This window comes from Drosophila navojoa, chromosome 3, assembly GCF_054131105.1.
Source record: "Drosophila navojoa isolate 15081-1374.11 chromosome 3, UAZ_NAV_1.0, whole genome shotgun sequence".
Classification (NCBI taxonomy): Eukaryota; Metazoa; Arthropoda; class Insecta; order Diptera; family Drosophilidae; genus Drosophila; species Drosophila navojoa.
This window is the reverse complement of record NC_142891.1, coordinates 30186241-30208730: the sequence shown is the minus strand read 5'-3', so window position 1 is coordinate 30208730 and position 22490 is coordinate 30186241. Positions and strand designations below refer to the sequence as shown.

At 44.1% G+C, this 22490-nt stretch overlaps 1 protein-coding gene across 1 annotated transcript in view; it reads left to right on the top strand.

Moving 5' to 3' along the window:
- Window positions 1-22490, top strand: part of LOC115565494 (NPC intracellular cholesterol transporter 1-like) — a 39826-nt gene that overhangs the window by 5347 nt on the left and 11989 nt on the right. The window contains exon 2 of the mRNA XM_089257009.1: window positions 17409-17526. Coding sequence (XP_089113135.1) covers window positions 17443-17526 — 84 coding nt within the window. The 5' untranslated portion in view covers window positions 17409-17442. The remainder of the gene's footprint in view (window positions 1-17408; window positions 17527-22490) is intronic.

Genomic DNA, 22490 nt, shown 5'->3' with positions numbered 1-22490 from the left:
TCATTTAAGGTAACTAGGGGTCGTGAGTTTAGTACTGCATTAATTTGACATAGCAGTGTCGAAAACTCCTCAAACGTGAAGCTGTTATCGCCGATGACTCGCTCAAGGTGGTGTTTTACGGATTTTATTCCAGCTTCCCATATTCCTCCCATAAAAGTGTCATTTTATGCCTTCCAGCAGCGACCAGCTCCTTGTCCAATATTCTAGCGGCATCTACAAAATTAGTGCCGTTGCCTGAATACATGCTCTCACTTTTGCCTCGTCTTGCAAAAAATCGATGTAGAGCTTCTAAAAACTTATCTGATGATAAGTCACTGACAGCTTCCAGATGTAGAGCCTTTGTGGTCATGCATACAAATAGACATATGCACCCTTTGTATGACTTTTGGTCTCTTCCTTTGGAACATCTAATTTGGAAAGGTGCAGCGTAATCAATACCAGTGTTTTGAAACGGGTAATTGCCAGTTACTCGATACACTGGTAAGTTTCCCATTAACTGACTGGCCATTTCCTGTTTGTACCTGATGCAGGTAACGCATTCGCGTAGATATTTCTTTAACGTGTTCCGTAAGCCAACAATCCAGAACTCCCTTTGAATGAGGTTTCTCATACTACTACAATTGGGTGCTTCACATTATATGGCACCAATGCCCTTTGGAGGCGGCCTCTCACACGTAAGACCGCGTCACCCTCCAGAGCGCTTGTAATTTACTCTTAGCTTCCAGTGGTTTCCTCGCTTTGAGTAAATTTATCTCTTGCCCAAAATCAAGCTGTTGTTCCAATTTTATGATGAGTGTTTTGGCTTGCCTTAGTTCTTCGACTGTTAGGTATGTCGGCTGATGCTTCTTTCCTCTTGATTTTGCAATAAATCGTAATAGGTAAGTCATCACACTTATAAGCTTATTTTTTAATGAGTACTTTGTTAATAGTGGGCTCAGTTTTCTTTTTATACCCTGAACCCATTGAAAATGGGAAATCAGGGTATAATGGATTTGTTGAAATGTATGTAACAGGCAGAAGGAGGCGTGGCAAACCCCACAAAGTATATATATTCTTGATCAGGGCGACGAGCTGAGTCGATTTAGCCCTGTCCGTCTGTCTGTCTGTCCGCCCGTCCGTCTGTCCGTATGTTTGAACGCGTCGATTTTAGAAGATTAAAGAGATATATGTCCGTATATATCACTCGCATATCGAGTTTATCACTAAAAAACGATAACTCATCCGATATTTTTTTATCGATAAAAAACCTTATCGAAGATCACTTAAATAATTATATCTCCTACATCTTTCAAGCTAGAGTTTCCAAATTTAAAATGTATATTAAGATGAATTTTATACAATTTCGGTTTTTGTTAAAATTTACCCCCACCCTTAAATCCACCCCCTCACCCTCATCTTTGTAAAATTCGTATATCAAATACTAGAGACTTGTGCTTCGGTAAACACATACATTTAAACATTATGATTACGTTCTGAAAGTTTCATTACGATCGTACGTCTAGAAATTAAATTATTCCACAAAAAAGTTCTCCTAATATTGCCAACACTGCAGCGCAACCCAAGCGCAATCGCCTGTATATGTGAGTGTGTGTGTATGCGTGTGTTTGTTTGTATGCGTGTGTGTGTGCGTGTATTTGTTTGTATGCGTATGTGTGTGTGTGTGTGCGTGTGTGTGTGCTAACTATTATTGAAATATCAGTTGCTTGTAGGGTTCAGGGGATCTCGTAGTCGAGCAGTCTCGACTAGAGCTTTCTTACTTGTTTTTGTTATAGTTGCTACTATAACAGTTTCTGGCTCTTCAATTTGTGGCCACTGATGTGGTTGTTTTGTCAACCACTGAGGCCCTTTCCACCATATGTCGCATGCTGCTAAGTGTTCCGGGGCAATTCCTCTTGAGACAACATTTGCTGGGTTGTCTGCTGATTTGACGTATTTCCATTCGACGTTCGGCAGTCTTTTGTTTATCTCGTCTACTCTAATCTTGACAAACTTAGCTTTGCTACGCTTGTTCTTTATCCAAGCAAGTGCAATTTGTGAATCACTCGATGCTAGCGTTTTGATGTGATTTCCTACTAATGCTTGAAGTTTAGCTAATAGTTTGCACAGTATGTGGGCTGCACATAGTTCCAACTTGGGGATTGTCTTCTTGTTTTTGATTGGGTTTACTTTGCTTTTCGCTGCTAGCAAAGTTATTTTGTCTCCAACCTTTGTATACACCACCGCTGCGTACGCTTTTTCTGATGCGTCACAAAATCCATGTAGCTCCGATCAGTGTTCGATTTTCCCGACCAGCGTGATATATTGATTATTGCTAGCTCTGGTAACGCGCTTACGTATTTTTGCCAGTAATTGACGAAACTAGGCTCCAGTTCTTCGTCCCAAGTTAGCGGTAGTTTCCATAGCTCTTGTATAAAGCATCCCAGTGGATCGAAGATTCTTGCAAATTGCGACAAAATTAGACGTTTTGTAATGCGCTCTAATTTTGGGCAATCGACAACAAATGTAAAGATATCTTTTTTGGGGTCCCATTGTAGTCAAGGGTTTGACAGACTCGTCTTTGTTTATGATTATTTTTTTCGGTTGAGTCGCAATCTTCAATTCCAGCAATGATTCTGTCATCATTTGATACCCATTTTCTTAGATACATGCCTGCCTTTTCCATGATATCCAAGATTGCTGTTTGAGTGTTGATGCAGTCCTTTATCGAGTCGCAACCAGTAATAAGGTCATCCATGTATAAATCTTCTTTGATTGTTCTCATTAGCTGATTGTTTCCTTGGCAATGTTGGTTTGCTAATTCCTGAAGACAGTAAACCGCTAAGAGTGGTGCGGCTGCAGTCCCGTATGTCACTGTAGTCAGCTTGTACTCCTTTATTGACATTTTTTGGTCATCTCTCCAGAGGATGTACTAATATTCCTGATCAGCTTTGGCGACTTTAATCTGGCGGTACATTTTTTCAATGTCTGCTGTCATCACTTTGTCCATTGTCGCCATTTTATTAAGATATCGAAGATATCCGTTTGTATTTTGGGCCCGACTAGCATCACATCATTTAGACTTAATCCATTAGAAGTCTTTGCTGAAGCGTCGAACACTACTCTCAACTTAGTAGTCAGGCTGTTTGGTCTGATTACTGCTTGATGTGGCAGATAGTATTTGCCTTGGTCGATAGTGTCTACCGGTTCCATATGACCTAGCTTTAGGTATTGATCTATGAAGTCTTTATATTCCGCAAGTATTTGCGGATACTTCTTGAAATTTTTCTCCATTTGTATTAATCGTACCATAGCCAGTTTGCGCGAGTTTCCTAACTCGAATTCTTTTTTAAATGGTATGGACACCACTAGCCGGCCTTCTTCATCCCTATTGGTTGTTTCTTGGAATATTTTCTCGCACTCATTTTCTTCCGCGTCGCTTGAGTTACTTTCCAGCCCCCAGAAGCGTTCGAGGTCATCCAGGCATATCGTTGTTGTTGCGCTGATCACCTTGTTGTTTGATGATCTAGCTATATTGCCGGAAACAATCCATCCAAGTTCTGTTTTTTGTCCCAGTGTTTCGTTGACTTTTTTAACATTTCCCAGCATTATTAAGAGAAGCAAATCAACGCCAATGATTACATCGATTCTGCTGGGCTCGTTGAAATGTGGGTCTGCTAGTTCACAGCCCATTCAGTCTTTATTGACACCCATGTCAATTTTCTTGCTCGGTAGAGCTCTTTGCAGTTTTGGCATCACAAGTACCTGCGTGGTGGTAACGAATTTGCTCGACATCCTTGTCCTTTGCTTACTTTGAGACAATTGCTGCTGAAGATCTCGTTTTTATTCGATTCCTCGTGAAGGAAATTGTTATGTGATTTGGTGCAATACTTGCGTTTACAGTTGCAAACTCCTTGCGTTTATTAACTGGCTCTGCTTTAAATCTTGAGCACCTTGTGATGTCGTGGCTATCCAGTTGGCAAAAACGGCATATTTTGAAGCTCGTTTTCTTCGCTTCCGTAAGCGACTGAACGGCCCTTTTCTGTACTGCGTCTATTGAATTATATAATTGATCAATAAACTCTAGTACATTTTTCAAGTATTGAATTTCTCTGGCCCTCTTTACATGTTACTCGTAAAGTGGTAGGACTTCTGTCAAGTATCTTCAGCATCGTTACCGATTTGGGATACATCCTTGGCATCCTTGTGAATACACTCATTTGCTTTACCCAAGATTTAGCGGATCCTGCTTTCATCATCGTTTTCCAGCAGTTCCATGACCACTAACTGGTTAACGGCGTTTACTCTTACGCTCATTCTCATAGCGCTTACATATAAGTTCCCACGCCGACGCCCACGCCAACAAATGGCTCACTACCATTTGGGCATCTCCTTTGAGGCATGATTTTAGGTAGTTCAGATTCCTTGTGTCACTGATATCCTTCCTTTTGTGAATCATGTCGGAGAACAAATTAAAGAAATTTGGCCAGTCTTTTGGATCTCCATTAAATTGAGGAAGATCCAATTTTGGTAGCTCTGGAATGTCTTTTTTCATACCGTGAAAAGCATTTAAATTTCTGTTAAGTTTCTTTGTCAATGTGTCAATGTGCCAAAGCGTCTATGCCGTCGATTTCATGGGAGGGCTTATCATATTTCACCTCTAAATCTATAAGCGTTGACTGGACTTTGTTCCATAGGAACTCTAGGGTTTCTTTGCAGTCTAGAGTTTTCTCTTGGTTCTTGAGTTCTAGATTGGCTTACACCTCTTCAATGTGCTGCTTTAATGCTAGAGCTCTATTATTCACAAGTTCTACCATTATATCCATTGGGCTCGTCCTTCTGCGTGAAAACATTGCTTCCTGTTGAGTATGTTTTTCCATGGATATTTCGCCTTGCATTTGCCAATTCATGCTAGTGGATGGTTCGTCGGCATCTATATCGGGGTCGGTGGCTTCGACCTTCATCAGCTCCTCTTTGTAGGCCCTGATTTTTTCCATCAATCCATCGTATATTTACGTAAAATACGGATGATAGTTTGGGATACCGAGTTTAATTAGCGTCGAGTGATTGGCAGCGAATTCTTTTACCAACTTATCCACGACTGCTAGCGCATCCTTATCAGCTATGACCTTTAAAATGATGTCATACAATTCAGACTGCTTCTTTAGCATTTCAATAGCCTTTCCTGACATCTTGTTGCGGTGGTTGTAGTATTTGTATATTTATGATTGATTTTCTTTTTATACCCTGAACCCATTGAAAATGGGAAATCAGGATATAATGGTTTTGTTGAAATGTATGTAACAGGCAGAAGGAGGCGTGGCAGACCCCACAAAGTATATATATTCTTGATCGGCACGACGAGCTGAGTCGATTTGGCCATGTCCGTCTGTCTGTCTGTCCGTCCGTCCGTCCGTCTGTCCGTATGTATGAACGCGTCGATTTCAGAAGATATAAGAGCTAGAGACTTCAACTTTTTTTTAAAATGTCCGTATATATCACGCTCATATCGAGTTTATCACTAAAAAACGATAACTCATTTCGATATTTTTTATCGATAAAAAACCTTATCGAAAGTCAGTTAAAAAATTATATCTCCTACATTATTAAAGCTAGAGTGTCCAAATTTTAAATATATATTAAGACGCATTTTATACAATTTCGGTTTTTGTTAAAATTTACCCCCCGCCCCTATATCCACCCTCTCACCCTCATCTTTGTTAAAGTCGAATATCAAATACTAGAGACTTGAGCTTGTATACACATACATTTATACATCATGATTACGTTCTAAAAGTTTCATTACGATCGTACGTCTAGAAATTAAATTATTCCACAAAAAAGTTCTCAAAATATTGCTTACACTGCAGCGCAACTGAAGCGCAATCGCCTGTATATGCGTGTGTGTGTGTGTGTGTTTTTTTTTTTTTTTTTTTTTTTTTTTTTATATTCGTTTATTAACAATTTTAATATTACAAGGTGCAAGTTGCGTGGTGGCTAGGATAGTGCGCGATGCTTGCGGGACGGCCGTAAAGCATTGCTTCGCAAGCACTGTGCGCTACCTTAGCCTGGGACAGCTCGACTTCTCATTCGCTCGGCTCTGCGGAGCTCCATCATCACTGTGGCCGCGAAGGTGCTTGTTTGTTCCCAAGCTTCCTCCGATTCCAGCATGGTGTTGACAATGTTGTCCGCTCTGATGGAGCGGCCCACTGCCTCTTCCAGACGACGCCTCTCCTCCAGGAACCGTCCACATTCGAAAAGAATGTGGTTGGCGTCTTCCACGTGCCCTCGCTCGCACCAGGGGCACTCGTCAGATTCCTCGTGGCCGAAGCGCTTCAGATAGCTCCGAAAGCATCCATGTCCCGAGAGGATCTGCGTAAGGTAGAAGTTTACCTCGCCGTGCTTGCGGTTGACCCATGGTTCGAGCTCCGGGATGAGCTTGTGCGTCCACCGCCCTTTAGCTGAGCTATTCCACTTCCTTTGCCATCGTGCAATGCTGTTCGCCCTGATAGCGTTGGGTCGGGCAGGCGCGTGCGAATTTCGCTCCACGGCTTCGGCGACCAAGTACTCCAGCGGTACCATACCAGCTATGACGAGCGCCGCGTCATCGGAGATAGTCCTGAAAGCGCAGCTGACTCTGATTGCGCTCAGTCTATAGATCGCGCAAATGCCCCGGCTGTAGCTCGGCGTTGCCATCGCTCTTGCCCATATGGGCGCAGCGTAGAGGATGACGGACCTAATGACGCTCATTAGAAGGAGACGTCGTTGCTGTTTAGGTCCCCGCGTGTTAAGCATAATTCTCGAGAGAGCTCTACAAGAATCAGCTGCCTTTTTTTGCACATACTCTAAGTGCTCGCGGAAAGTTAATCTTGTGTCTATCATGACACCAAGATACTTTATCGCCCTCTTTGACGCAATGGTGACGCTGCCGATCTTTATATTGGCAGTTTCCACTCTTTTGCGACTGCTGACTAGGACAACTTCAGTTTTGTGTGCCGCTAGCTCGAGCCCAGCTCCAGTCAACCAGCTTCGTATGCGATTGATACTTTCGCTGCACATATCCTCTGTATCTTTGAGTTCCTTTCCTATGGCTACGACAGCTACATCATCAGCAAAGCCGATGGTGTGCGCACCTGTTGGTAGTTCCAAGCGCAGTACGCCGTCGTACATGATATTCCATAGGAGAGGCCCCAGCACTGAGCCTTGGGGTACTCCAGCTGACACTGTATGAGTTTGGGGACCCTCACTCGTATTGTATACCAGTGTTCTTCCTCTGAAGTAACTCTTTATTGTTTCTTTAAGATATTTAGGGATATTATATTGTGACAGCGCATTCAGTATCATATCCCAACTAGCTGTATTGAAGGCATTCTTTACGTCCAGGGTCGCAATAATGCAGTATTGCTTCGTCCCATGCTTCCATCTTGTGCCATGAATGGCGGAGGTGGCCAGACCAACAACTTTGTTTAGCGCATCCGTTGTTGACCGGGCCTTCCGGAATCCAAATTGATTTGGTGACAGGCCTCCGGCGCTAGTAATCGCAGTCTCCAGTCTGGAGCAGATCAATTTCTCAAACACCTTTCCCATGGTGTCTAAGAGGCAGATCGGTCTGTATGAGGATGGCTCATCTGGTGGTTTGCCAGCCTTGGGTAGCAACACCAGGTTCTGGGCTTTCCATTTTGCCGGGAACGTCTCTTGTATTAAACATTCGTTGAATAATTCAGCGAACGTATTAGGGTGCAAGGCGAGGGCTAGCTTTAGCGCACGATTTGGGATCCCGTCCGGCCCTGGAGCAGTGTTGGTTCTAAGACCCCGGAGAGTTAATATAATTTCTTCCTCTGTGACTAAAACAATTTCAGTGCTCATTGAGCCCTGATCAGCAGACTCGGACCGAGGGGCGTGAATGGAGCTTAAACTTTCTGGAAAGAGCGTTTCCACAATCGTTTTAAGCTCCAGACGATCCGTAGGCTGCACCTGTCTACCTGCGTATAGTCTTTTAACTACTATCTTATATGCCCTGCCCCAAGGGTCATATTCGGCTGAGTCGCACAACTCTAAAAAACATTCTCTTTTGCTTGCCCGAATGGCCCTCTTCAACTGTCTTCTAGCTGCCTGGTAAGCTAATTGTTTTTCTAAAAACGTAGACCTACCGCGAGCCCGTTGGTAGCTTCTTCTCGCCTGGATGCATTTGCGACGAATGTCACCTATTTGTGCATTCCACCAATACGTAGGCTCCTGTTGTCGCGTGAACTGCTTGCGGCGTAGCATACTGCTATTGCAGGCACTCTGTATTTGGGCTACCATTTGGCATGCTCTGGCCTCAGCATTACCAATTGTGCCCAGAGACTGAATGGCCTCAGAAAAGACCGCGGGATCAAAAGTATCTAGCCGATACGACTCCCTCCACAAGGGTGACGCCCTGGCAGGTGGCTCACCTAATGTGAATAGAAGTGCCGTATGATCGCTGCCCGTATAGCTATCGCAATGGCTCCATGTTGCTCCCCGAAAGAGGGATGAAGTGACAAAAGTAATGTCGATGACAGATCCGTATCCCGCCCGACTGAAGGTGTACTCGTGCCCAGTGTTGAGCAGTGCAACATCTAGTGTTGCGAAGATCTCCAGTAGGATACGACCTCTGGCATTTGTTGTGAGGCTACCCCATTCTAACGCCCAGGAGTTAAAATCTCCAGCTATAATGGCCTTCCGACCCCTAGCATCCTCGGCAAGCTCGTCGAGCACCGTCGTGAATTCACTGAGCTGCATGCTGGGGGCCAGATAGCAACTGTAAAGCCATAAGTTGCCATATCGGCCGCGTACGAACCCATTGAATGACTTAACATTCGAAAGTACGTTCGTTGAGTTGCCGCATACCCACAACGCAGCTTTGCCATTAACGTCAGTTGACCATGTCCTAGGGCAGCTGGTTATACAGTGGTGGGGCTCACTGAGAAAAGCTACGTCTATACATTTTTCCCTAACGGTCTGCTCAAGAAGGTCTTGGGCAGCAATACAATGATTTAGGTTAAGCTGCAAGAACCTTAACATTTCATTTTACGAGCAGCTTCACGGTAAGATGGGCATTTGAAGCTGCCTGCTGAATGGTCCGTCTGCTTTTCACCTTTCCGGATGCAGAGGCTACATTTTGGTGGCTTGGTGCATGCTTTTGCACTGTGACCCATCTCTCCACACCTGAAACAGGCGCCCTTTAGGTCACAGTCGCTGCGACAGTTTGCTGCCATATGACCGTAATCGAGGCACTTGAAACAGCGTTTAGGCTGCTCCACGGCTCGAATACGGCATACTACCCATCCTATTCTAATTTTGGACAGCTCGAGCAGAGTTTTAGCTTTCCCAATTGGAAGAGCAACCGTAGCTCTTTGCTGTCCACCAAAAGCTGGCCGAAGCGATTTGATAGCCCCAATGGGGAGTGAGCTATCCTTCAACTCCACCCTGATTGCCTCCAAGATCTCCTCTTTACTTGCTAACTCATCTAGGTCGCGAATCTCAATTTGAGCCGATTCGGTAAGTGTTTTAACTACCGCTCGGTCACCCAAGGCTTTGCCTACAGCTTCGTGCAGAGCCTCAGCGCTATGCTCCGGCTTCCTACTCAGTTGCAACAAAAGGTCCCCCTTAGCGGTCTTCCTAATACCTTGGACGTCGCCGCTCAGATGCTTTAAATTTGGGTCGCTCTTGACCACGCGAAGCATGTCCGCATAGCTGCAACCACCTACACCTGAAACCGCGATGGCGTCGCTTCTAGAACGTTTTTGCAGCGGCTTGCGTCCCTTAACAACCGTCCAGCTGTTCGGATTCGTCTGTCGGCCTACCTGATTGGTTTTAACGGCTGCAGCCCGTAGAACCATTGGCTCTATTGGATTTGCTGCGCTTTTATTGTGCCTCGGCTTTTTCGAGGGAGTCTTCCTCTGCTCAGTGGCAACTTCCCTCGACCGCTTGGGCGTATTGGCGCTGCCCCCCAAATAGGGCAGACAAACCCTCTAGCGTAACTCCTATTTGAGCTAATGCTTCTTTTAAAGACTTGGGTGCCTGGCACTCAGCCACTGGAGACTGGTTACACGTCGACGGCTGCGGCAACGCCCTCTGTTGTTGCTGTGGCGATCGCTGCAACGAGGAACGGCGCGCGAAAGCTTGCAGCTCCTCCTCCATCATGGCCTCCATATTGCTCCGACTACCACGGCGTGAAGCCTGTAGTGGGCACTGCCTACTAATATAATTTGAGTTTAGAGACCACAGTAACTTAAACTCAACCTAATTACAGCGAGAGCCCGAAAGTATGCACTACTTTTAGTACCTGCTACCTCACACCAGCAGCTGGGTTGCTGTCTTTGCTGAGACTTAGCAACTCACCAAAGTTAGTGAGCAGCTGATTGTCCGCTGCAATTTCCAGCACTACTATCAGCTGTTAGAGTGAATGCACCTGATTATTTATTATTTGCACAAATGTGACGCCTAATGTGACAAATTATTTCGCGCTTAAAAAGAAAGGGAAGGAGAAAAGCCCTGACGCCAAAAACAGTGACGCTATTGGCCCCCTCTCTTGCACCACCGGATTGTACCACTGGGGTACTCCGCGAAACCGCCGCGAAGTAAGTTTTTATTGTTTTTGTTTTGCCGTCGCTGGGTGCGTCGCGCCCACAGCAACCACGTTGTCTACAGATTTTTCCACTTTCACAGGGAAAAACAAAGATCAAGCTATTGTCCACGGTGGATCGCGATGACATCGACCGTACTCCACGAGTGTGTGTGTGTGTGTGTGTGTGTGTGTGTGTGTGTGTGTGTGTGTGTGTGTGTGTGTGTGTGTGTGGTGTGTGTGTGTGTGTGTGTGTGTGTGTGTGTGTGTGTGTGTGTGTGTGTGTGTGTGTGTGTGTGTGTGGTGTGTGTGTGTGTGTGTGTGTGTGTGTGTGTGTGTGTGTGTGTGTGTGTGTGTGTGTGTGTCTGTGTGTGTGTGTGTGTGTGTGTGTGTGTGTATGTGTGTGTGTGTCTGTGTGGTGTGTGTGTGTGTGTGTGTGTGTGTGTGTGTGTGTGTGTGTGAGTGTGTGTGTGTGTGTGTGTGTGTGTGTGTGGTGTGTGTGTGGTGTGTGTGTGTGTGTGTGTGTGTGTGTGTGTGTGTGTGTGTGTGTGTGTGTGTGTGTGTGTGTGTGTGTGTGTGTGTGTGTGTGTGTGTGTGTGGTGTGTGTGTGTGTGTGTGTGTGTGGTGTGTGTGTGTGTGTGTGTGTGTGTGTGTGTGTGTGTGTGTGTGTGTGTGTGTGTGTGTGTGTGTGTGTGTGTGTTTTTTTTTTTTTTTTTTTTTTTTTTTTTTTTTTTTATTTTTTTTTTTTATATTCGTTTATTAACAATTTTAATATTACAAGGTGCAAGTTGCGTGGTGGCTAGGATAGTGCGCGATGCTTGCGGGACGGCCGTAAAGCATTGCTTCGCAAGCACTGTGCGCTACCTTAGCCTGGGACAGCTCGACTTCTCATTCGCTCGACTCTGCGGAGCTCCATCATCACTGTGGCCGCGAAGGTGCTTGTTTGTTCCCAAGCTTCCTCCGATTCCAGCATGGTGTTGACAATGTTGTCCGCTCTGATGGAGCGGCCCACTGCCTCTTCCAGACGACGCCTCTCCTCCAGGAACCGTCCACATTCGAAAAGAATGTGGTTGGCGTCTTCCACGTGCCCTCGCTCGCACCAGGGGCACTCGTCAGATTCCTCGTGGCCGAAGCGCTTCAGATAGCTCCGAAAGCATCCATGTCCCGAGAGGATCTGCGTAAGGTAGAAGTTTACCTCGCCGTGCTTGCGGTTGACCCATGGTTCAAGCTCCGGGATGAGCTTGTGCGTCCACCGCCCTTTAGCTGAGCTATTCCACTTCCTTTGCCATCGTGCAATGCTGTTCGCCCTGATAGCGTTGGGTCGGGCAGGCGCGTGCGAATTTCGCTCCACGGCTTCGGCGACCAAGTACTCCAGCGGTACCATACCAGCTATGACGAGCGCCGCGTCATCGGAGATAGTCCTGAAAGCGCAGCTGACTCTGATTGCGCTCAGTCTATAGATCGCGCAAATGCCCCGGCTGTAGCTCGGCGTTGCCATCGCTCTTGCCCATATGGGCGCAGCGTAGAGGATGACGGACCTAATGACGCTCATTAGAAGGAGACGTCGTTGCTGTTTAGGTCCCCGCGTGTTAAGCATAATTCTCGAGAGAGCTCTACAAGAATCAGCTGCCTTTTTTTGCACATACTCTAAGTGCTCGCGGAAAGTTAATCTTGTGTCTATCATGACACCAAGATACTTTATCGCCCTCTTTGACGCAATGGTGACGCTGCCGATCTTTATATTGGCAGTTTCCACTCTTTTGCGACTGCTGACTAGGACAACTTCAGTTTTGTGTGCCGCTAGCTCGAGCCCAGCTCCAGTCAACCAGCTTCGTATGCGATTGATACTTTCGCTGCACATATCCTCTGTATCTTTGAGTTCCTTTCCTATGGCTACGACAGCTACATCATCAGCAAAGCCGATGGTGTGCGCACCTGTTGGTAGTTCCAAGCGCAGTACGCCGTCGTACATGATATTCCATAGGAGAGGCCCCAGCACTGAGCCTTGGGGTACTCCAGCTGACACTGTATGAGTTTGGGGACCCTCACTCGTATTGTATACCAGTGTTCTTCCTCTGAAGTAACTCTTTATTGTTTCTTTAAGATATTTAGGGATATTATATTGTGACAGCGCATTCAGTATCATATCCCAACTAGCTGTATTGAAGGCATTCTTTACGTCCAGGGTCGCAATAATGCAGTATTGCTTCGTCCCATGCTTCCATCTTGTGCCATGAATGGCGGAGGTGGCCAGACCAACAACTTTGTTTAGCGCATCCGTTGTTGACCGGGCCTTCCGGAATCCAAATTGATTTGGTGACAGGCCTCCGGCGCTAGTAATCGCAGTCTCCAGTCTGGAGCAGATCAATTTCTCAAACACCTTTCCCATGGTGTCTAAGAGGCAGATCGGTCTGTATGAGGATGGCTCATCTGGTGGTTTGCCAGCCTTGGGTAGCAACACCAGGTTCTGGGCTTTCCATTTTGCCGGGAACGTCTCTTGTATTAAACATTCGTTGAATAATTCAGCGAACGTAATAGGGTGCAAGGCGAGGGCTAGCTTTAGCGCACGATTCGGGATCCCGTCCGGCCCTGGAGCAGTGTTGGTTCTAAGACCCCGGAGAGTTAATATAATTTCTTCCTCTGTGACTAAAACAATTTCAGTGCTCATTGAGCCCTGATCAGCAGACTCGGACCGAGGGGCGTGAATGGAGCTTAAACTTTCTGGAAAGAGCGTTTCCACAATCGTTTTAAGCTCCAGACGATCCGTAGGCTGCACCTGTCTACCTGCGTATAGTCTTTTAACTACTATCTTATATGCCCTGCCCCAAGGGTCATATTCGGCTGAGTCGCACAACTCTAAAAAACATTCTCTTTTGCTTGCCCGAATGGCCCTCTTCAACTGTCTTCTAGCTGCCTGGTAAGCTAATTGTTTTTCTAAAAACGTAGACCTACCGCGAGCCCGTTGGTAGCTTCTTCTCGCCTGGATGCATTTGCGACGAATGTCACCTATTTGTGCATTCCACCAATACGTAGGCTCTTGTTGTCGCGTGAACTGCTTGCGGCGTAGCATACTGCTATTGCAGGCACTCTGTATTTGGGCTACCATTTGGCATGCTCTGGCCTCAGCATTACCAATTGTGCCCAGAGACTGAATGGCCTCAGAAAAGACCGCGGGATCAAAAGTATCTAGCCGATACGACTCCCTCCACAAGGGTGACGCCCTGGCAGGTGGCTCACCTAATGTGAATAGAAGTGCCGTATGATCGCTGCCCGTATAGCTATCGCAATGGCTCCATGTTGCTCCCCGAAAGAGGGATGAAGTGACAAAAGTAATGTCGACGACAGATCCGTATCCCGCCCGACTGAAGGTGTGCTCGTGCCCAGTGTTGAGCAGTGCAACATCTAGTGTTGCGAAGATCTCCAGTAGGATACGACCTCTGGCATTTGTTGTGAGGCTACCCCATTCTAACGCCCAGGAGTTAAAATCTCCAGCTATAATGGCCTTCCGACCCCTAGCATCCTCGGCAAGCTCGTCGAGCACCGTCGTGAATTCACTGAGCTGCATGCTGGGGGCCAGATAGCAACTGTAAAGCCATAAGTTGCCATATCGGCCGCGTACGAACCCATTGAATGACTTAACATTCGAAAGTACGTTCGTTGAGTTGCCGCATACCCACAACGCAGCTTTGCCATTAACGTCAGTTGACCATGTCCTAGGGCAGCTGGTTATACAGTGGTGGGGCTCACTGAGAAAAGCTACGTCTATACATTTTTCCCTAACGGTCTGCTCAAGAAGGTCTTGGGCAGCAATACAATGATTTAGGTTAAGCTGCAAGAACCTTAACATTTCATTTTACGAGCAGCTTCACGGTAAGATGGGCATTTGAAGCTGCCTGCTGAATGGTCCGTCTGCTTTTCACCTTTCCGGATGCAGAGGCTACATTTTGGTGGCTTGGTGCATGCTTTTGCACTGTGACCCATCTCTCCACACCTGAAACAGGCGCCCTTTAGGTCACAGTCGCTGCGACAGTTTGCTGCCATATGACCGTAATCGAGGCACTTGAAACAGCGTTTAGGCTGCTCCACGGCTCGAATACGGCATACTACCCATCCTATTCTAATTTTGGACAGCTCGAGCAGAGTTTTAGCTTTCCCAATTGGAAGAGCAACCGTAGCTCTTTGCTGTCCACCAAAAGCTGGCCGAAGCGATTTGATAGCCCCAATGGGGAGTGAGCTATCCTTCAACTCCACCCTGATTGCCTCCAAGATCTCCTCTTTACTTGCTAACTCATCTAGGTCGCGAATCTCAATTTGAGCCGATTCGGTAAGTGTTTTAACTACCGCTCGGTCACCCAAGGCTTTGCCTACAGCTTCGTGCAGAGCCTCAGCGCTATGCTCCGGCTTCCTACTCAGTTGCAACAAAAGGTCCCCCTTAGCGGTCTTCCTAATACCTTGGACGTCGCCGCTCAGATGCTTTAAATTTGGGTCGCTCTTGACCACGCGAAGCATGTCCGCATAGCTGCAACCACCTACACCTGAAACCGCGATGGCGTCGCTTCTAGAACGTTTTTGCAGCGGCTTGCGTCCCTTAACAACCGTCCAGCTGTTCGGATTCGTCTGTCGGCCTACCTGATTGGTTTTAACGGCTGCAGCCCGTAGAACCATTGGCTCTATTGGATTTGCTGCGCTTTTATTGTGCCTCGGCTTTTTCGAGGGAGTTTTCCTCTGCTCAGTGGCAACTTCCCTCGACCGCTTGGGCGTATTACTACCTGCTGTAGCACTAACGCTCGCTGTTTTAGCCTTCTGAGCTACTTCTTTGACCAGCGTGGTCTGCACCTCGCAGTCTTTGACCGGTCGGTTGCAGAACGCTTCGGCCGTCTTGTGGAGACTGACCAGCCTAGCCAGCTCCTCCCTCATGAGTGCATTTATATGCCGCTGCCCCCCAAATAGGGCAGACAAACCCTCTAGCGTAACTCCTATTTGAGCTAACGCTTCTTTTAAAGACTTGGGTGCCTGGCACTCAGCCACTGGAGACTGGTTCGACGGCTGCGGCAATGCCCTCTGTTGTTGCTGTGGCGATCGCTGCAACGAGGAACGGCGCGCGAAAGCTTGCAGCTCCTCCTCCATCATGGCCTCCATATTGCTCCGACTACCACGGCGTGAAGCCTGTAGTGGGCACTGCCTACTAATATAATTTGAGTTTAGAGACCACAGTAACTTAAACTCAACCTAATTACAGCGAGAGCCCGAAAGTATGCACTACTTTTAGTACCTGCTACCTCACACCAGCAGCTGGGTTGCTGTCTTTGCTGAGACTTAGCAACTCACCAAAGTTAGTGAGCAGCTGTTTGTCCGCTGCAATTTCCAGCACTACTATCAGCTGTTAGAGTGAATGCACCTGATTATTTATTATTTGCACAAATGTGACGCCTAATGTGACAAATTATTTCGCGCTTAAAAAGAAAGGGAAGGAGAAAAGCCCTGACGCCAAAAACAGTGACGCTATTGCCCCCCTCTCTTGCACCACCGGATTGTACCACTGGGGTACTCCGCGAAACCGCCGCGAAGTAAGTTTTTATTGTTTTTGTTTTGCCGTCGCTGGGTGCGTCGCGCCCACAGCAACCACGTTGTCTACAGATTTTTCCACTTTCACAGGGAAAAACAAAGATCAAGCTATTGTCCACGGTGGATCGCGATGACATCGACCGTACTCCACGAAAACGCAACTCGAACTCGGTGTGTGTGTGTGTGTGTGTGTGTGTGTGTGTGTGTGTGTGTGTGTGTGTGTGTGTGTGTGTGTGTGTGTGTGTGTGTGTGGTGTGTGTGTGCGTGTGTGTGTGCGTGTGTGTGTGCGTGTGTGTGTGCGTGTGTGTGCGTGTGCGTGTGTGTGTGTGTGTGTGTGTGTGTGTGTGTGTGTGTGTGTGTGTGTGTGTGTGTGTGTGTGTGTGTGTGTGTGTGTGTGTGTGTGTGCATGTGTTTGTTTGTATGCGTGTGAGTGTGTGTATGTGCGAATTATTGTTGAAATATCAGTTGCTCGAAGGGTTTAGGGGATCTCGTAGTCGAGCAGTCTCGACTAGAGCTTTTTTACTTGTTGGCTTAACCCGTTTGAGGTATTTTTGTTATGATCGCCTTGTTGATCATGCTGTGCCTCTACTCACAGCGTGTTTTGGTAAGCCAAAAAGGAAAGCACTTCTTATTTTAAAAAATAATTTTCCACTTTAATATACACTTGTTACAACTTTTGATATTTAGTAGTCTTGTGGTACGGATCGAAGGACCATGAACGAATAAACTTGATTATGATGGTGTTTAGTTTTGTATTGATCTTTATTATTCTGAGCCTGGGCTTATATACCCAAACTCATGCATATTTTCAACCCTTAAATCTAGTGTATATGTTGCTGAGTGTGTAAGGCTTAGCATTGGGCTATTACATATTCTTATCGTATCGCTGAGTGTGTAAGACTCCGCGTTGGTCTATTAGCTATTCTTATCCTATCGCTGAATTTGTAAGGCTCAGCGCTCGTCTCTTACGTTATCTTGTCGCTAAGGGTCAAAGTCGTATTTTATTTCTAGTTCGACAGTTCACACTTTCACATGTGGTATCTATTTTATGTATGCCATCTGTCGAGTATTGTATGTTCCCATACTTATCATAATTCTATGTTCATGCATGTTCATGAACAAGCTTTAATAGCGCCAAAACTAATTGCGGTTGACGGAAAAGACAGAAATTGCACAAAACTAGTATAATAATTCACCTTCATGTATAAGTAATAATTCACTTTCGCGAATGAGTATAATTAAATTTAACAAAATATATGTATTTTTATTTATATTTTAGATATGATACTTAAAGCATTTGAATGCACTGAAAAATGAGTACACAAAGGCACAGCACAGCTGTAGGGAAAATGTTCATGTTTTGGATATTTGCTTCGCTGTTTTGTGCATCAAAACAGGTAAGTCATAAAGTAAACAATAATAACTGAGTTACTCTGAAAGCGGCGTTACTCTGAGTCGATAATAAAACATGATACCTCTCAGCACGCACTCCGCACAGCTTACCATCGATTGGCCTGAAGGATAGGTAAAATCAGAGCTTTCTACTTAGTGCACAAGATTTTTTTCCCCAGGGAGCACAATGTTCTAGGTACTCTTAGATCTAATTTGGCCTTATAAAAAGTTTTGACTTACTTTAGATGCTGATTAATATTTTATTATTTAAAATGGTATAAGCGTGTTTTATTTTAGTTACCTATTATATTCAATTAATTGAGCTCATTTCAGCGTTTGAAATGCTATGATACTCCGTAGTTTTTCGCTTTGCTCTGGCTACCGCTCTCATTTATGCTCTGCTGTCGTAGTTTGTGGTGTGCAAATCTGTAGCGATAGCAATACCACAAAACGAAATGAACGACTACACTTCGTCAGAGCGGTAGCCGAAAAAGTGGAGCGAGATGAGAGCAGAGCAAAGGCAATTAAATTTTGTACTCATTCTGTAAAGTGAAATGAGTATGTATATTGGTCATTGTTTGCATTTGCTGCTACATAGCAGCAATTTCAATCAAAATATTGCTCTGCTCTCGCTATTACTCTAATTTCGAACGGCTACGTAGCATAGCAGAGAGCACAAAAACAAAACGAATGCTCTTCTGCTCTTCTCCATAGCATAGAACATCGGAGCTATTTTTATACTCATTCACGAATGTGAAATGAGTATATTGGTTTTGTGAAATATCCGTCTTGCTGTCCGTATGAACGCAAATTCTTTCGGCACTATTGAAGCTAGAGTCTTGAATTTTGGAACACATACTCTTGTATATCTACGATTTACAAAGTATTAAAATTTTCCCGATCCGTCCACTAGGGGCGTGGCAAGTCGGAAAATGCATTTTCCGATATGCCAGAAATCATTAGTTGAAGAGCTAGAAAGCTGAAATTTCGTAAGTAGATCCGCATCGACCACCCAAAATCACGGATATATCTACGCCCATTGGGGGCGTGGAAAATCGGATAAAACTGTATCTCCTAGAGTTTTTAAGCTAGAACGTTAAAATTTTGTACGTGAGCTAATGTTATAATTCTATAAAGGTTGATGAACTGCACCTGAAGATATAGTGACTTTTCAAATTCTGCTATAAATATAAATATAATATTATTCGATTCAGAAGTTTATTAGAGACTAAAAAATACATAAGCAAATACGCTGCAGCGCAGGCAGCCGAATATGGACTTAAAGCATAAACGATAAGCTTTGGCGGTTTCAGAATAACCTACCAGTATATGCTGCTCGCCTTTTGCTGAAAACTTGTTTTTATGTTTTTTATTTAATACAATGGCTTCCATACCAAATACTCTTAGATGAAAACCCTCGGTTTTTTCCCATACCAATCCTCATATGGAGTTTTGCCAATCAAAGCTGCAGTTTCAGCCCTATTGCGTAGATACGCAGCCGTCATTATCGCCTCGCCCCATAGAGATTCACCAACTCCAGCATGCACCATCATACTTTGCGCCATCTCCACCAATGTTCTGTTGGCGCGTTCCGCCACACCATTTTGTTGTGGAGTGTGGGGAACAGTTAGTTGTCTTTTTATACCAAGGCCCGATGTACCGCTAAGGTACTCACGCCGGTTGTCGCTTCTTATGGCTTTTATGCCTTTTTCCAGTTTGATTTTTAGCCAATCTTTTAAAGTCCTTGAATTTGTCAAACACATCACTTTTATTTTTTAGCATTTACACCGACATATAACGCGATTTATCGTCAATAAATGTTGCAAAATAACGCGCTCCACCTTGTGATGTCGTACGCATAGGAATGTGAACTAAAGCTAGTAATTCTTTCGAGCGATTTTCTGACACTTTGGGAAACTTCTTCACGCCAATTTTGCTTTTTGCACACGTTTCGCACACAAAGTTATTTGTGTTACACACACTAACTGGAAGTCCTTTAACTATGCCCTGTTTAATCATTTTGTTTAGGCTATCAAACTTTAAATGACCGAACCAATCATGTCATTTCACCAATTGATTCATATTTGCATTCACATTAGCTGAAACTACCTTTTTATACCCTGAACCCATTGAAAATGGGAAATCAGGGTATAATGGTTTTGTTGAAATGTATGTAACAGGGAGAAGGAGGCGTGGTAGACCCCACAAAGTATATATATTCTTGATCGGCACGACGAGCTGAGTCGATTTGGCCCTGTCCGTCTGTCTGTCTGTCCGTCTGTCCGTATGTATGAACGCGTCGATCTCAGAAGATATAAGAGCTAGAGACTTCAACTTTTTTTTAAAATGTCGGTATATATCGCGTGCATATCGAGTTTATCACTAAAAAACGATAACTCATTCCGATATTTTTTATCGATAAAAAACCTTATCGAAAGTCAGTTAAAAAATTATATCTCCTACATCATTATAACTAGAGTGTCCAAATTTTAAATATATATTAAGACGTATTTTATACAATATCGGTTTTTGTTAAAATTTACCCCCCGCCCTTATATCTACCCCCTCACCCTCATCTTTGTAGAAGTCGTATATCAAATACTAGAGCTTCGGTATACAAATACATTTATACTTCATGATTACGTTCTGAAAGTTTCATTACGATCGTACGTCTAGAAATTAAATTATTCCACAAATAAGTTCTCATAATATCGCCAACACTGCAGCGCAACCTAAGCGCAATCGCCTGTATATGCGTGTGTGTGTGTGTGTATGTGTATGTGCGAATTATTATTGAAATATCAGTTGCTCGAAGGGTTCAGGGGATCTCGTAGTCGAGCAGTCTCGACTAGAGCTTTCTTACTTGTTTATACTACTTTTAAATAAAAACAAATCGTTATGTTTTTCTGCAACTAGCCAATTGTCAATGCTACCGTCTTTAACAAACACTTTGTTTTTCTCAAAAATTACTTTTAACCCTTTTTCAGTTGCTTTTGACACAGATATAAAATTGCATTGCAATTCTTTCACATATAAAACGTCGACCAATTCGATCGTTTTATTTTTCCACTTAATCAACACATTCCCGCAACCTTCAGTTTCTATGTAATTATCGCGCATATTAATAAACATTGATTTGTCCGCACACAAATGAGTTGTAGCACCACTGTCCACACACCAGACATTTTTTCAATTGGATTTTTCCAAGAAAAGAGAACATCGAAAAAACCGTTTTACTGTTCTTTTCCGTCCTTTCTCTCTCTTAATCTGAACTTCGCCGCGAAATGCCCGTTTTGCCCGCACAACCAACACTTCACGTCTTTCGGGTCTTTCTCTGTCTTGTTCCTTTTACCGTTTGTTGGACGCGACGAAAAAATTTTATTCTCGCCCTTTTTACCTACTTCGCCTATGTTGCGCCTCTCTCCTTCTTCCAACAATTTGATTTTTAGAGCGCTAAATGAAGGCAATGTGTCCCGTGTTTCGGTAGCGACTACGAAATTGTCCAACTCTTCATGTAAACTTGCTAGTAATATTATTACAAGCATTTCATCACCCACCTGCACTTGTATTTCATATAATGTTTCTACGACATTAGAAAAACAAGTAAGAACGTTGCAGTCGGGCGCTACCGACTGCGGAATACTCATTCACAGTCCGTATACATGATGCTATGTTTACAAAGGGGCATTTATTCTTATTTCAAGTTTAATTTGGCTTTAAAAAAATTTGGTACAAAACAATTATGCTTTTTGATTATATTGTAGCTTTTGGTAATTTTTATCGAGTAATCGATAATTATTATATTGATCGTGCACTTTTTGAGTACAAATGTATGGTAATTTTCGTTGATAGCTTACGGTCACACCTATTGTAGATTCTTAAGCGTTTGCTTACATTACAAAAGCGCGCTTTTTAGCATTCTAAGAATTGCGATTGATTTCTGGATTTTCTAGCTGTTATTGTAGTTTTGTCAGATGACGCTCTGTTATTACCTTATTGTATTTTAGCAACCAGATTGTCAAGCAAAACGATAGCGTGGGTGATAGAGGCGTCGCAAGTGATGTTACAGCGGCGGAGGTTCAAAGCCCCTTTAATGTTGTTTGTTTTTTTCATACATATTTCGATTTTTATAAAATAGATACTTATTTTATTCTTTTTTCTAATTGAACAATTTTATAAGCTTTAATTTGTTTCTTCTTAAATAGCCCTCATATATGTATGTACGCATATATGCATGTATATGTAAGCACATAAGTCTGCACGCATATGTAGCATCAAGCATTCCAGCCTTTCTTATGCACGCGCTTATTTGTGTGTGTATGTATGTACACATAAAAACATACTCTAGCGTTGAAATGAGACTGATTTGTTTTTGCTTTGTTTTTGAATTTGCCATCCGCTACTCTCATAACAAGAATCTTATTTTTGGATTTCATTTTAATTGCTATTGTTGACAGTAGGCGGTAGCGCTGTCGGCAAAGGCGCCGGCTAAATTTGTTTTTGTTATTTTGACAAACATGGCCTGGGTGCGAGTTCAAATCCCGCGGAAAACTCTTTTTTGTAAATTGCAAATTTTGTTATTTTAGCTTCTTTTATATTTTTTAAATATTTAAATTTTATTTTTAGATTTTATAAAAATGTTTCCTTCCGTGTTATCAATGCCTATTAAGCCTATTTGTATATTCATGTACATACATAGATAGCTCAAGCATATAAATGTCGCAATTTGATACTATAAATGCCGATTGCCACGCCCCTATTAGGCGTAGACATAAAAATTTTTCACCAATCATTATAGAATTATAGCATTAGCTCACGTGCGAAATTTCAACGTTCTAGCTTTAGAACTTTAGGAGATACAGTTTTATCTGATTTGCCACGCCCCCAATGGGCGTAGATATATCCACCATAGCTTTTTGGACTTGGGGGGTCAACGCGGATCTACATACCAAATTTCTTTCTAGCTCTT